This window comes from Phragmites australis, chromosome 11, assembly GCF_958298935.1.
Source record: "Phragmites australis chromosome 11, lpPhrAust1.1, whole genome shotgun sequence".
In the NCBI taxonomy this organism is placed as follows: Eukaryota; Viridiplantae; Streptophyta; class Magnoliopsida; order Poales; family Poaceae; genus Phragmites; species Phragmites australis.
The window spans coordinates 27,357,621-27,372,045 of record NC_084931.1 but is presented as its reverse complement, the minus strand read 5'-3'; the positions used below and the strand labels follow the sequence as shown (position 1 = coordinate 27,372,045).

Below are 14,425 nucleotides of genomic sequence, written 5' to 3'. Positions count from 1 at the left end.
TAATCGTCGAGGTTGTGATTATGAATAATAATCCTCCTGATGATTAATTAGAATACTATTTGGACGGTTCCTCACAGATATTCAGTTGGGTTCTCTATTGTTAACCTTTTAAAACAATTTGAATAAGAAAAACCAAGTAACAAGTCACATCTGAGGTTTTTCGGATCCTAGAAGAGTCTACACCTCACTTCGTAGTTCATATCATCACATGTGGTGTACCTCTAGTACCACACAGATTCTAGTGGATTGAGCCAGTAACCTCATCACACGAACATCTAGTTTACATACTCACTCATCAAGACACACGCACCTAGAGTCCAATCAAGCGTGACCATACTTTCCCATGTCCATGACCGTGGACATGGTTAGTCAAATAGTTTTACACTCTATTGAGGTTGTACACTATACCCATACGATATGCTTAGCCTCTAACTGTTGTAAGCGAAGGAGCGAATCATATCGAGACACTTCAATTATCTTTCCTACCGGGCTTTTCTATGAGATTTACCCCGAAATACTAAAGGTCTTGTACTGAATGCCATGTTCCATTTTTAAGCACTTGTCGGCCTCTGCACATTCAAACAAAGGGCCAGATAGTCACTTGATTGCTTGTTGCTCTTAGCCTCCTAGTACAATATCTAACCCAGTCTGATGAAATAAAAGTCAAATTATATCCATACAAGATGCATGGTTACACGGGGGTGGCTCAGCATGACGACGCAAAATTCAGTGCTTAAACGGTCAGGGTAAGTATTTTTTAGCAATGAATACTGCAAATGTAACTTAAGCCCCTAAGAGCATCCTCGGCCTGATGAATACTCTTTTTAATAGTTTTTATCCATTTATACACATCTCCCGCTATATCCCACACGACATCAATGATTTCATAATCACCAAGGATCCATGGTATATGGGTTATTTGATAAATAGTGAATCGATATATCCAAAGAGATGTATTTAATGGCGATGTCTTCGAGGAAATATATTCAATCCTAAGTATGATAGATATCAAGCATCGTCCAGCGTTAATATAAATAATGACAGGTAATCCTTAAGATTATATGTATTCTGTATGATGATATTTTAGGCATGATAATTGTTTGATAGGATTAACTACTACAAGCAGTTTAAAAAAAGCAATACATAGCACATACGATAATAAATTTAGTTTTAGTTGATCATATAGATTATTTAAAATTATAGGTTTAATACGATCAATGAGATAAGACTTGTCTCGACGAAGGTCAAATCTTCTTGTCGTTCGAGTCTTTTAGGTTCTTCATCATCGGACCTCGCCTTCAATTCTTTTCTCACGTCCTTGTTTAGACTCTTGACTTTGAGCCTACGAAGATTAACAACGAAAGGCGCACACCGACTAAGAAATGGAACACCATAGCAAAACTAAAGGAAACACCAAAGCGAAAGAAGAATAACTAGGAAAACGATAAAAGCTAACCTAGCAGAAAGACAATCAACAACACTTAGCTAAGCGAAACTAATATACAGAGATTAGTGAGGTTATCTGACGAAGCTAGGTCAAGTTATTAGCCTAGTTGTTTTATTAATCTTAGAGAAAAGGCTAAACAAGTTACTAAGCGTCTATTAGCTTAACTATCGAAAAATGATAATTAGGGTTTCTACGTGTAGGTGAGTACACATGTACCGATATAAACATATGCGTGATACTTATGTCTATATGTATGTGAGCATGTATACATATATAAGTAAGTATAACTCTATGTGACTATATGTGCTTAAATGTCAGATTAATTATTCTAATCTATAGCATTATTCTAAGGTTATGCAGTAATATTCTTAAATACTAGTGTTACTTAATTGCATCTCTAATTAAACTATAAACTATTGCTATTGCAAAAGTATGCATGTAATTAATTAACTAGGTTAATTTACTGCATCAATCTAATTAATTAAATATCAAAAGGGTAAACAATATTTAATTACTAACGTTAAATTATTCTATTATATTCTAATGATATGTATTTATTTATTTACCAGCTACATCGGTTAATCTTATTACATTAATGAAACTAAGATTAAATCTTATGGATTGAAGCATGAAATAACAACCTATTATAAGCATTAAGTAAAAGCAAACCTATAGATAAACAAAGAAACTATTCTAATTAACAAAAGGATTAACCCAACGGCGGGCACGGTGGCAGCAGGACACGCGAGCGGCTGCACGCACACGACAGTGGGAGGGGGAGAGGGTGTGCGCTGGCCTGAGATGGGTGCCTAGGCTCATCGGCGAGAGAGTAGGAGCGTGGAGAGGAGCAGAAGATGACGCCGGTGCCATTGCTGCTGCTGTTGTGTTGCTACGGTGTATGGTGTGGAGGAGGTCTTATGTAGGTGGAGGAAGAGAGGAGAAGGGCAAGTTGGTTTTGTGGACCGGTGAAATGATCAGCGGGGGAGTGATGACCGGTGTGAACGTAGAGGAGAATGGCGGTGGTGTGATCGGTTTTGGCTACTCGGGTGAGGAGATCACGGAGAGAGGAGTGATGGACGGTGAGCTAAGTGAGGACTTTTTGGCTGATGGACAGTGACCATCAATGAACAGTAGCCAACAACAGAAAGATCTAAGAGGGATGGAGAACAGAGAGAGAGAGAGAGAGAGAGTGAAAGATTTGAATGTTGATTTAAATGAATGTATTTGAATTTCAAACTAGATTTGTAAAGATTCAATTTAAATAAATTGAATTGCAATGGATTGGGATAATTCACATGAATGACTTGAATTCGAATTATGATCAAACTGGAATGAAAGGATTACGTCTCTAATGATTCTAATTTGCATTCAAATATGAAATTGATGACGTTTTGAATGAATCGGGATTTGGATAGGATTTGGTGCTAATTCAAATAGGTTTATTTGAATTAGGATTTGGATTTGGATTTGATTTGTGGTTGATTCGAAAAGAATACATGAAGTTGGACTTGAAATGGAGTTTAGTGTTAATTCAAATAGGGGTATTTGAATTAGGAAAAGGATCTGAACACGAAGCCTCGGAACTTGACGGAGGTTTGAATTCAAAACATTTGAATTCGATTGAGTTTCAAATGAAAAGAATCTAAGAAATAGATTTTAATTTGAGAGAGGTTCAAATTCAAATCTCCACTCAAACAACCATAAAAGCAATTAAACCAAAAATATATATACTTAATTTACTTTAGGGATTAATTTAGAAATTAATTTGGTGCTCTCTAAAATACCTAGCCAAAATAATATATTTGAATATATACATATGAATATATATACATCAAATATATATTTTCTCGATTTTATATTGGTTTAATAATTAGAATTTTTTTAAATAGGAGTGAATCTTGCTATATTTCTAAATGTTAAAACTCAGGGTGTTAGATCTAAATGCGTGAGTTAATGTTGTTGTCTATGGCTTGAATTGGCTTCGTTTGTTGTGCTTCTTCTCCGGACCTGGCCTTTTCTCCATGTTTTATAGTCGGGAGAACTCGAACGTAACCTACCTATTCTCCATGTTTTATAGTCGGGAGAACTCGAACGTAACCTACCTAGGCTTTTCCATACGTTTGTTAAACTCCCAAATATTAGGAAAAAAAATCAATCATAGTTTATTTTAAACGTCCTCTCTTCAGGTTTCTGCCACTTCAATCCGTGTGTGCCAAATTTCTGTGTTCCCTTTGCTATAACTTGCTTGATTTCTGTAGCATAACTCTGAATTCTAAAGAAAATATCTGCAGCCACCCTCCTCCCCTGATTTCTGTAGCATAAACTCTGAATCCAAAAGCACCGAATCGTAGCAGATGAACTTCCTATGACAAATATAGTACTAGCATGGCTCACAAAAATACTAGTAGCTTAACAAGGTAATATATGCATCATCACATGTATTAACAAAATAGTCATTAGTCATGGTCTTCATGGGTTATGCATAGATTAAATAACATGTCCTTCAAATCACTAAAAGATAAGAGTTTTGTCTCCACCGTGAGTCCAAAATGCATCACAAAAGAATGAAATATTAGACCATGGTTGTCCATCGAGACGGCCAACAGAAGATTCGAAAAAGTGTGGAACAGGGGCAGCAGTTAGGTTTGCCCGCTTGGGTCTGGGCCATTGTGTGTTCACACTTGACAATTGATATATATGGGTTAGGGAAAACGGTAATTATCAGTAATAATTTTTTGTTGTAAATGTATAAAGTCGAAAATGATCGGAAGAGCTTAAAATCGTTTATGTTATTGTTTCCATGAACTTTTATGATTTTCATCTCCATTTTCTTGAAATATCGTTCCCGACTGCTTCGGACCAAATACTTCGAAAACCAGCTCGTGGTACAACGGCGTTTTCATCTCTAAACATGAACAGGCATATCTAGGATGACCTTAGAGCATCTCCAACCGAGTCCTCTTCTCACCCCCTATCCTATATTTGAGGAAAAAACGATGAAAAACGGTCTCCAACCGACCCCCTATCCGACCCCCTTTATTTGAGGAACCCTCAAATCTCATCCCTCACCCCCTACATCTAGGGACTCCTCATCCAACCCCTCATTTGGGAGAGAGGAGAGAGAGGGAGGGAGAGAGGGGAGGGAGAGAGGGGAGAGAGAGAGAGAGGGAGAGAGGGGAGAGAGAGTTACCAAATATTAATAAAATAGAGGTGATTCGAATATAGGGGGTCAAATATGAGGGGTCGGTTGGAACGCGTTGAGAAATAGGGGATGAAATCTGGATGAGAAGTCCCTAAATAAGAGAAATAGGGGGTCAAATATGAGTAGTCGGTTGGAGATGCTCTTAGCATCTTCCTCCCAAAAAAATTGTTGTACCAACTCTGTATCCTGGTTTTCTGTAATTGGATTGATTATTGATTAACTCCGCCCAGCCCATTCTCTTGAGACTATCGCCATTACCCACACGCCAAAAACTCCTTGCTTCAGCAGATCAAAACCTCTCAAAATAGGAACACGGCATCCCTTGTTTTGGTCTCGCATCCAAACAACTTACTCGAAAACATTTGGCTTGAAGAATTCTAACACAAAGACGATTAGAATTTTGCAAAAATACGCCCACCTTGCTTTGCCAATGTAGCCATATTGAAAGCATGAATGTCTCGGAAACCCAATCCTCCCATGGACTTTGGCTGCGTCAATTTCTCCCGACTAATCCAATGTATTTTATTCTCCTTGTTTTGTTACTCCAATATCTCAAATCATTTTGCTAATCTGATTACATAAAGATCCGGGCGTATGACTACTGCCCGGTGGCGGCTGCGACCGCGACCGAGACGCCACCCCGCGCGCGGTCGGTCACCCTCCTCCCTCCCTCCCTCCCCCGCTCGCTCGAACGCGCCACCTCCTCCCGTCTCCCTCGCGTCTCGGCTCCATTGCGCGCCGCGGGTGGCAGCGATCGCGCGCGGGGGAGCCCTATAAGCCTAGCTCCCGGGGTGGGGCTGTTGCGAGGCGCCGATGCAGGGCCAGGCGTACAGCCGCCTGGGGAGCTTCGGCGGGGCGCCGTCCCCCTCGCGGGCCGGCGCTGGCGTGGGAAGGCGGACGCCCGCGAAGGGAGGCTCGGCGAGGGGCGCCCCGGGGAGCACGGCGGCGGCCGGGTGGTGCGGCGTCGGCGCGGCGGGGAGGGCCGCGAGGGCGGTGCTCGCGGCGCTTCTGCGGAGGCAGGCAGTGTTCCTCTTCGCGCCGCTGCTGTACGTCGCCGCGATGCTGCTGTACATGGGCTCACTCCCGCTCGACGCTGTGCCTCGGATCATGGCGCGCCAGGCGCCCGGGTCGGTGTACCGCAGCCCGCAGCTGTACGCGCGACTCCGTGCCGACATGGACGCAGACAACTCCACCGACGCGGTCAGTGCCTCCTCTTTGCACATTCCTTGCCGCATTTCGGGTTTTCGGGTGGTTCCAATGCGGCGCAAATGTTTGACCGTTTTGATCATTAATAACTGTGTAATGTATGGCTTCGTTTGTCGTGGAAAGTTTTCGCCTATGTGCTGATCGAGCAGAGATGGCATATCTTGCGCTATTCGCTCGTGGTTGGTATCTGTTTAGATTAGTTTAATTCGTGTTGTTTGATTCCAATTGGGCCTTAGTCTTCTTCAAATAGCCGGGGAATGACAGTGCAGACGTGCCTGAACTGTTGGGTTTTTTATGTTTATTTACTAGTTTATGTGATTCCTGCGACTTCATGGGATGACAGGAACGATCATTTGTATCACCATCTGAAACTTGATTCGGCTTGGCAGGCGTCTTGGAATATTAACAGTCCTTGTTGCCTTTCAGAAATGTTTCGGTTCCGGATTCTTCTTGGAAATATTTTTATGGTGGATCAGAATCAACTCTGTAAACCGTTTGGCTAAATGTCTGTATTCAGTTTCTTAAAAGAGAGGGGTGTTGTGCAATTGACCATTTTGCCCTTGTGCTGATATGGTGTTTGTGTGTTTTATTTGTAATAACAACATTAGAAATGAGTGGTAACAAAATACATGGTTCCAAAAATTCCAACTTTGACATTCATGCATTGTATGCGTCATGAGCATCATCTCAGCACTTTTCAGCAAGTAATTAAATACAATTGAAGTTAAACATAAATTGTTAAGTTTAATGAGAAGTGATGCATTGTGAAGGAACTCATAAAATCACTATGCAACATAGGGTTGGGAATAATTTTAGTAATTACTTCATGAGGTATGATGAATACTAGTAAATTTTTTCAGATTTATGGGAATTTAATTGAAGCCTTAAAAATTCGCAACCGGTTAAAATGAGTTGTTAGTGAGCTCTATTTTGCCTATGAAAAGTTTTAGAATTTTTAGACGACTTTTGGACCACCAGAAAAATTCGAGAAAGCAAATGAGAATGAATACGCTAGTACACACCAACAAAATGAGGCGAAGCCGTCGGCGGGGACTCGGGCGCAGGCGTGGGGGTAGACTGGGAAACGTTGTGGCAGAAACGGTGAGAAACGGCTAGGTGATTCCAGTCAATTCAGTGGAGCGTTTCCTGCTGAAACGTTTCCACTGTGCGTGTTTGGCTGCTGCAGGCAGCGGTGATTCTCCGGAGAAATGTAAGCGATTCAGGTTACCAAACGGGACCTTGATTAGATTAGTGCAGGGCTTCCTCCCTTTTGCTTTGAAATAAATTAGGGGGAGGGGGGGGGGGGGGGTGGTTCTGTATTCATCAAATCAGCTCTTGTAAGTTGTAAGTGTGATGGTGATTTTGCTTGCCCTCCTCCCTTTTGTTGTTGGGAATACTGGCGCTCCAACTAAAAACAATAATGTGCGTGTACATAATTGGGTAGTGCAAAAAGAAAATCACGAGATGCCTGATACAAAATGTGATATGCTAATGTTCAGGAGCCTCTAGTGGCAATACAACAAGCAATTTATCTTGCATTTCTGGTGTTCAGGTGTTTTACATCTCTTTCACAGCCGTCCCCACCAATATTGTGGTTGTTCCCATCACTTGCATGTATCCACACAATCTAATTATTACGTCCTCAAATGAAACAATCTAAAATGTTGTTGAGCAGACCAAACAAATGAATTTCAAATGAACTGATGTAAAGTGTGGTTGAACAAACAAAACAAATGAGTATCACATGCAAATCCCTGAAGTATGTATGTGTGCATGGGGATGCGGTGCATGAATGAAAAAGGTGTAACATTAAATCCATATCAACAGCTAGAACTTTCCCTTTGCTCAAATGGAATAAACACATTAAGTACTGCATCTATGTTCATCTCTCATTGCTGTATTAAAACTAGACCAACCTAGGCGGAACTAGGTGGCTTTATATTAAGAAGAAATAGGCACCCAAATTCACGTTTTAGAGGACTCGAACTTTGGTGTTTTGGGTGGACATCCACACCTTTCATTGCTATATGCTGCAAAAGATCTTAACTAAATGGCAAAGTAGTGTCCAGGAATGAAATAAAAGAATGTGTCCTGTACATCTGCGGTTAATATTCTATTGCATGTTTTTCATGGTGATTATTTTGCTTCATCGACATAATTTCCCGCTTACTTAAATTGTGTTAATATTGCACGTAACTTCTTTCTCACTTTGTCATATATTTCTAGCTAGCAACTGTATGGAGGCACACCTACAAAGGTGGCGCATGGCGACCCTGCATAAACAATGGGACAAATGGTATATCATTTTCTGTGCCTTTTCCTTTTTTCCTTTACTAAATAAGATACAGCAGATATGAACATTTCATGTATGGATGTATTTGTAATTCCTAACATTGCTTGTTTTCCTTATAATATGCCTTTGATGCGATTCCAGTTATTTGTTTCTTTTTAATGTATTGCACTTACCAAGTTCACATTTGGAAGAACTTAGGCGTGTTAGTACCACCACTCCTCCAGTATAAAAAAGTGAGGTCCTCAAAAGTAGTCAAACAGCAGTAATTTGTACGAAAAACATTGTCTAGAATATGTTGGGATAAATGAAAGTGGTACGAGTACATCTGCCATAAAAAACATTCTCGTTAAATTAGCGGTCAAAGAAAGTGTCATCATTGACTTTGTTAAGGCACAAGCACCACTTCTTTGCTTGACTGTGGTTTCTATTTTTATTTATGTGTCCATTTATTTGGGGAAAGGAGGGGGGCTCGCTTGTACGTTGGCACTACATGGCAGCCAACCTGATTTTTTTTCATTACTTCTGTTAGGTTTGCCTGAATCAAATGGCTACATATATGTTGAGGCAAATGGCGGCTTAAATCAACAAAGGACATCGGTATGCCCTTCCTCAGTGGTTCCTTATTCCTCTTGACAATATATATTTGTTCTATTTGTACTTTGTTAACTGGTATCTTGAGTTACTCACATGTGCTTCTCTTTCTTTTGTTCTTTGTTTTTCAGATATGCAATGCAGTCGCTATTGCTGGTTTTCTGAATGCTACTCTTATTATCCCAAATTTCAATTTCCATAGCATTTGGAGGGATCCTAGGTCTCCTCGCACTCCCCATATCTCCATCCTCAAAATTTTGCTTGACTGATTATCTGCTTGATTAACTCTGAAATATACCATGACCTCCTCTGAGACAAATGGATTTCCCTCAGTCTTACTTTGCAAATGTATTGTTAAAATATAAAAGTTTGTGATGTTAAACCATGACATATCATTTTCTTCTAGTATGCATGGTGATCGTGTTTGATGCTAGTAAGAGATGATCTTTTTTTTTTCTGAAAATATCTTTGCAAAACACTCTGCTGGACAGTTTTCTGTTTTTAGACTTGTAATAACAAGTTATGATTACTGATATTTCTTTTTTTGGGTACAGCAAATTCAGGGATATTTATGATGAAGATCAATTTGTACAACGTCTGCAAAATGATGTTCGCATAGTTGACAGAGTGCCTGACTTTATAATGGAGCGGTTCGGTCACAATCTCAGCCATGTATTCAATTTCAAGATAAAGGCTTGGGCCCCTATTCAATACTACAAAGATGTTGTTCTTCCTAAGTTAGTTGAGGAAAGGTGAGCTCTAATCCAGTTCAGTTATTACTTCATGAGTTTAAGTTGCTTATGTTAAATTATTCTGGTTACATAGTGCTTTATGATGCATTTGTGGAATCATGTTATATCCTTTTTGTCATTAATTGCTTACCTTTCATATGATGTAACTAGTATACTTGTGCAAGTGTTATAGTCTTATTTATGTTATGGCCTTAATTTCTTACACAACCGTGCTATCTGATTACTGTCATTAGAGTATAGAACTTAGAGATTTGTGTTAATATGCTAGATAATAATTGGATGTTTAATATCACATGGAAATCTGCAAACGCGGTGTATGATACCTTTGACCACTGCAGCATTTTATTACTCTCGGTACAGTAGTATTGGTCTGCTGTTAGTTAATGTAGAACATCCGTTATCAAAAGTTTTTGATGATAGTTGGAGCATCTCTTCAACAGTGTCATTAACTTGATGTGAGCCATATATTAAATTTACTCTAGCAAGATACCCTTTTACACTTGAAACTTGCCTGCAGCAACAGTTTCCTCTAACTTGATCAATTCTTTGTCATCTGAAGTTTCCGTGACCTGTGGGGACTCAGAGTTTCGTGGAATGTTCAACTGTTGAATGTTGACGCTTCCTTTTACATTTAGATATATCTGTAAACAATAGGAATATATGCTTCCTCATTGGTGAAAATGTCTCTTTGCTTGTTTATCCCTGTTTACCAGGACGCCGCTGTTTAGCTAGGAGTTGAACTGATTTCATCCCATTTCTGGGAATGGCCTATTTTGTTAAATACCATGAAGTCCTTCTATCATGATGTGACTCTTTCTGATGCTATGCTCTAAAGTACAGATTCATCAGGATTTCTCCTTTTGCCAACCGGCTCTCATTTGACGCACCACCTGCTGTTCAACGGTTGAGATGTTTGGCAAATTTTGAAGCCTTAAAATTTTCGGAGCCAATTGCATCTTTATCTGAAACTTTAGTTACTCGAATGAGAGAGACAAGCGTTGAAAGCAATGGGAAATATATCGCAGTGCATCTTCGTTTTGAGGAGGTTTGATTTCTTTCATAAAACTTGAGATTTAATATTTTTGGAAACCAGGGATCCACCCTTTTCAATTTAAGTCTCGATGTTTAGTCTGTCTCCAGTGTTATGAAAAATAACAGAGGCATCTGCTAATTGTTCTTACAGGATATGGTTGCCTTTTCATGTTGTGTCTATGATGGTGGTGATGAGGAGAGGAAGGAGATGGATGCAGCTAGAGAGATAGGTTGGAGAGGGAAGTTTACTAAGAGAGGACGAGTAATAAGGCCAGGAGTGATAAGAATGAATGGAAAATGTCCGCTTACACCTTTGGAGGTATGTAGGTATCAAATATCAGAAGTCAGAACAACTGCTATTAGTGAAATTTCAGAAATTTGTTCTTAAAGCACATTTTGCTGGTCCATGCTCCGTTCATTTTCTTTTATCCAGGAAAAAAAACAGATTTCATTTAGGCTTACTGCAGAATTTATTTTGAAGATTCAGATGTTTATGTTATGTGATCTTTAGGTTGGATTAATGCTTCGTGGAATGGGATTCAGCAATAAGACCGCAATCTTTTTGGCGTCTGGAAAGATTTACAGAGCTGAAAAGAGCATGGCTCCTCTTCTTGAAATGTTTCCTCTCCTACAGACAAAAGAAACTCTAGCATCAGAAGAGGAACTTGCTCCATTTAAGGTAGGGATTGTATGGTTAGCTGCATATTTTTTTGTTCTGTGTTCCATATGTTTATTGTTCTAAAATGCTCATTATTGCTAGAATTTCTCCTCAAGGATGGCTGCTATTGACTACAGTGTTTCTGCCCAAAGTGAAGTTTTTGTGACCACACAAGGTGGAAATTTCCCTCATTTCCTTATGGGTCACAGGAGGTACTTGTATGGTGGGCATTCGAAAACAATTAAACCAGACAAAAGAAGGCTAGCTGTACTCTTTGATAATCCACGTATAGGGTATGTCAATTTTCTTTGCCCGTAGAATTGTTTTGTTTATATCGAGTCCTAAGCACTCAACACCTCACATTCTTTGTCTCTAAAGTCATAAATTTTTCATTTTTGTGCAGATGGAAGTCATTGAAACGGCACTTACTTAATATGAGAGCACACAGTGATGCCAAAGGGGTTGAAATGAAAAGACCAAATGAATCCATATACACCTTTCCATGTCCTGACTGCATGTGCCGCTTGAACAGAACCGAACATTCAAAACCCAGACACACCAGATAGCATCTCATAGTGGCATTCCAATAGACTGACCTCATTCTTTCAGGCATGCGGTCCAATTTGTTCATTCTTCGTGTGCTGTGTAGCGTTTCATTACTTCACCTGCAAAGCATACCTGCCACAGCGTTACACATCAATCACTCCCTAGGGTGGCTGTTTTCCCTTGTATAGAATGTGCCAACGGGGATACAACAGATTCCCTAGAGTATTAAATTATCCTGATGCTAACAATACATCGACTCATTTTGACCCTAAACAACAGATCTAACACCTTCAGAGCTGCTATCCATTGTCAATGAAGTATCAACCCGTTTGGGGTAGTAGCGCCTCTTATACATGGCTCATTAGCAGTCTGTCGTCATGCACAGATTTTGAATGGAGACAGGCACTGTAAATTTCAGTTCTCTTTTATTTTTCATCTTGTAACTCTCAGTGACACTCCTCTTCACAATCTTAACAATGGAAGTTGCCTGGTGGCACTTTGAGTCTTGCTTTGCCATTATATAGCCAAGCTATCATCTTATTGCAGTAGGTGCTCGGGAAGCTGTTTATTAGTGAATATCTTTGTTTGGAAGATCATCCAGTGGCCATGCCTGTGAGCTTCTGGTAAGGTAAACCATCCTTTTGCTGAATAACTGTTATTATTTCTGCACACACTGAGTACTTCATTCTGTTGCAGGCGCAAACGTTTAACTGCAGATCATGGAAGATTAGTACACGTCAGCTCATGTAATGCCACCTAGGATTTTAGTGATATGGAGAGAGGAAGATGGGAGAAAGATGTCATTGTTTCGCGAAGCAATAGTCTTGTAAACTAAAATTTAGAATTATAAGACTACTCATGCATTATTGTACAAATTAAGGGGTTATGGTACTACTACGAGACAACTAAAAATATAATAAATTATAAATGTTGTATTTTAAATCGTTTCAACATTACGTGTTAGTATATAAGGCATATAATAGGACAGTATTAATGTACTTGACCTCAAACACACACGAGGCGGGACCATTGGTAGGCTGGGAATATGGGATGTAGGGAACACCCTTCCCTGTTAAACGACAGAGAACAGGTGAATAAAAACTTCACTTTTGAAATTCGACGGAATTGAGTTGCCGTTTTGCTTGCTTTATCTTCAGTTTGGGCAAGGACTATGGCTAAAGATGTCTAAATAAGTTGTGCAACATGGGTTGGTCCGATGCACGACACTTGTCGGTGATATGGGAACCGGGGGTCTTCGAGTCCCGAGGTCAGAACAGCAGAGTGCCACGTGACGCCCTCCCTCGGGGGTTATCTCCTTGAGGTCCGAAAAGACCAAGTTCCGGGAGAGGGTACTCAGGGCCATAAACAGTGGTCCCCGAGTACCCGAGTTCCCCGATGATCCGAGAAAACCAAGTTCCGGGAGAGGGTGCTCGGGGCCATAAATGGTGGTCCCCGAGTACCTGAGTTCCCCGATGACCCAAGAAGGCTGAGTTCCGAGAGAGGGTGCTTGGGGCCATGAACAGTGACCCCCGGGCACCCGAGTTCCTCGATGACAAGAAAAGTTAGTTCTGGGAGAGAGTGCTCGGGGCCATGAACAGTGGTCCCCGAGCACTCGGTTCCCCGAGGACCAAGAGAAGGTATATTCGGGAGAGAGTGCTCGGGGCTGTGAACAGTAGTCCTCGAGCACTCACAATTCCTCGAGGGCCTGAAAAGTCTTTCACCGGTGGCCCCCATAGGGGCTCAACGGTGAGGTGTCAACTGGTGAGAGACCCGATGCTGCATTTAAGCATGGCCTATCACTTCCAACCACTCCCCCCACGCTTACTGTCAGTCCCTGCCAGGTCCCTACCACAGCCTGGCAGGGAGGTGTGAGGACATTTAATGCACGGGTCTCATCGCGCGTCATCCGGCGCGTCTCGGGATAACGTCGCAAAGCTCGAGGCACACCGCCTGCCGCCCTGCTGTGTCAGGCCTACTCTGACCGGACGGGCACGCGGGGCTGCTCGGTGGCTGCCCGGTGGGCCCTCCACGCAGCACTCGCCGAAAAGCCGAATGATGACGAACAAGACCGGACGGGGGCGCGTTTTCAACCCTCCCCGTCACCTCGCGCAGCAGCCCATGATGATTGCTTCCCATTTATGACGCTTTGGAACTCGCACCATCCTTTCTGGGCACGCTACCGCCCCGGCGGGTATATAAGCGGGGCGAGCTCCCCGGAGAAGGAGGACCGAAGCACGGAACACACCGGACAAGTCTCGAAGAACACAAGACACAGAAAACTGATGCTTGGATCAACCGAAGAACAAGGAGCACGAAGCTCTAGACTTAGACAAATATTCTTGTAACACAGCAGATCCTCAGAGAGACATTCTCAGAACATTTATAGCATACACACAGGAGTAGGGTGTTATGCTCAGTTCGGCCCGAACCTGTCTAAAAATCCCCTGAGTATTTACGTCCTCCTACATTCGATCATTCTACCACACCTGCATCTCATTTACTCCCATTTATTTTACCTATGAAACGGATTCAGAATCATCCCCCCGGCCGAATCTCAAAGGGGGTCCCTCCGGATCCCCGCTTGAGGAGTTCACCCTCCGACAACACTGTTGGTCCGACCCAGGTACGATAGCTAAAGGGTCGGACCGGTACGGCACGACGACTTGGGCCGTGCCTGTGCCGGAGCCGTGGCACTACG

At 41.6% G+C, this 14,425-nt stretch overlaps 1 protein-coding gene across 2 annotated transcripts; it reads left to right on the top strand.

Annotated features, from left to right (window-relative positions):
* The first annotated feature begins 5,042 nt into the window (after positions 1 to 5,042).
* Positions 5,043 to 12,606, top strand: LOC133884208 (protein ESMERALDA 1-like). Of its 2 annotated transcripts, none has more exons than XM_062323555.1 (11): positions 5,043 to 5,849; positions 8,082 to 8,151; positions 8,678 to 8,745; positions 8,871 to 8,959; positions 9,294 to 9,491; positions 10,332 to 10,536; positions 10,675 to 10,842; positions 11,035 to 11,202; positions 11,284 to 11,474; positions 11,585 to 12,350; positions 12,424 to 12,606. In XM_062323555.1, the coding sequence occupies exons 1-10, from the start codon at positions 5,463 to 5,465 to the stop codon at positions 11,745 to 11,747; spliced, it is 1,707 nt and encodes a 568-aa protein (XP_062179539.1). In that variant the 5' UTR covers positions 5,043 to 5,462; the 3' UTR covers positions 11,748 to 12,350; positions 12,424 to 12,606. The 2 variants fall into 2 exon arrangements, with proteins under 2 accessions (XP_062179539.1, XP_062179538.1); XM_062323554.1 differs by having other exon boundaries at positions 11,585 to 12,355.
* Positions 12,607 to 14,425: the final 1,819 nt, after the last annotated feature.

What these genes read in the sequence shown, in the direction of transcription:
- LOC133884208 (XM_062323555.1), top strand. Translation starts at nt 5,463, where the DNA reads ATGCAGGGCCAGGCGTACAGCCGCCTGGGGAGCTTCGGCGGGGCGCCG. An exon ending in CAGACAACTCCACCGACGCG is followed by an intron (nt 5,850 to 8,081) that starts GTCAGTGCCTCC and finishes ATATATTTCTAG; the next exon opens with CTAGCAACTGTATGGAGGCA. An exon ending in AGGAACTTGCTCCATTTAAG is followed by an intron (nt 11,203 to 11,283) that starts GTAGGGATTGTA and finishes CATTATTGCTAG; the next exon opens with AATTTCTCCTCAAGGATGGC.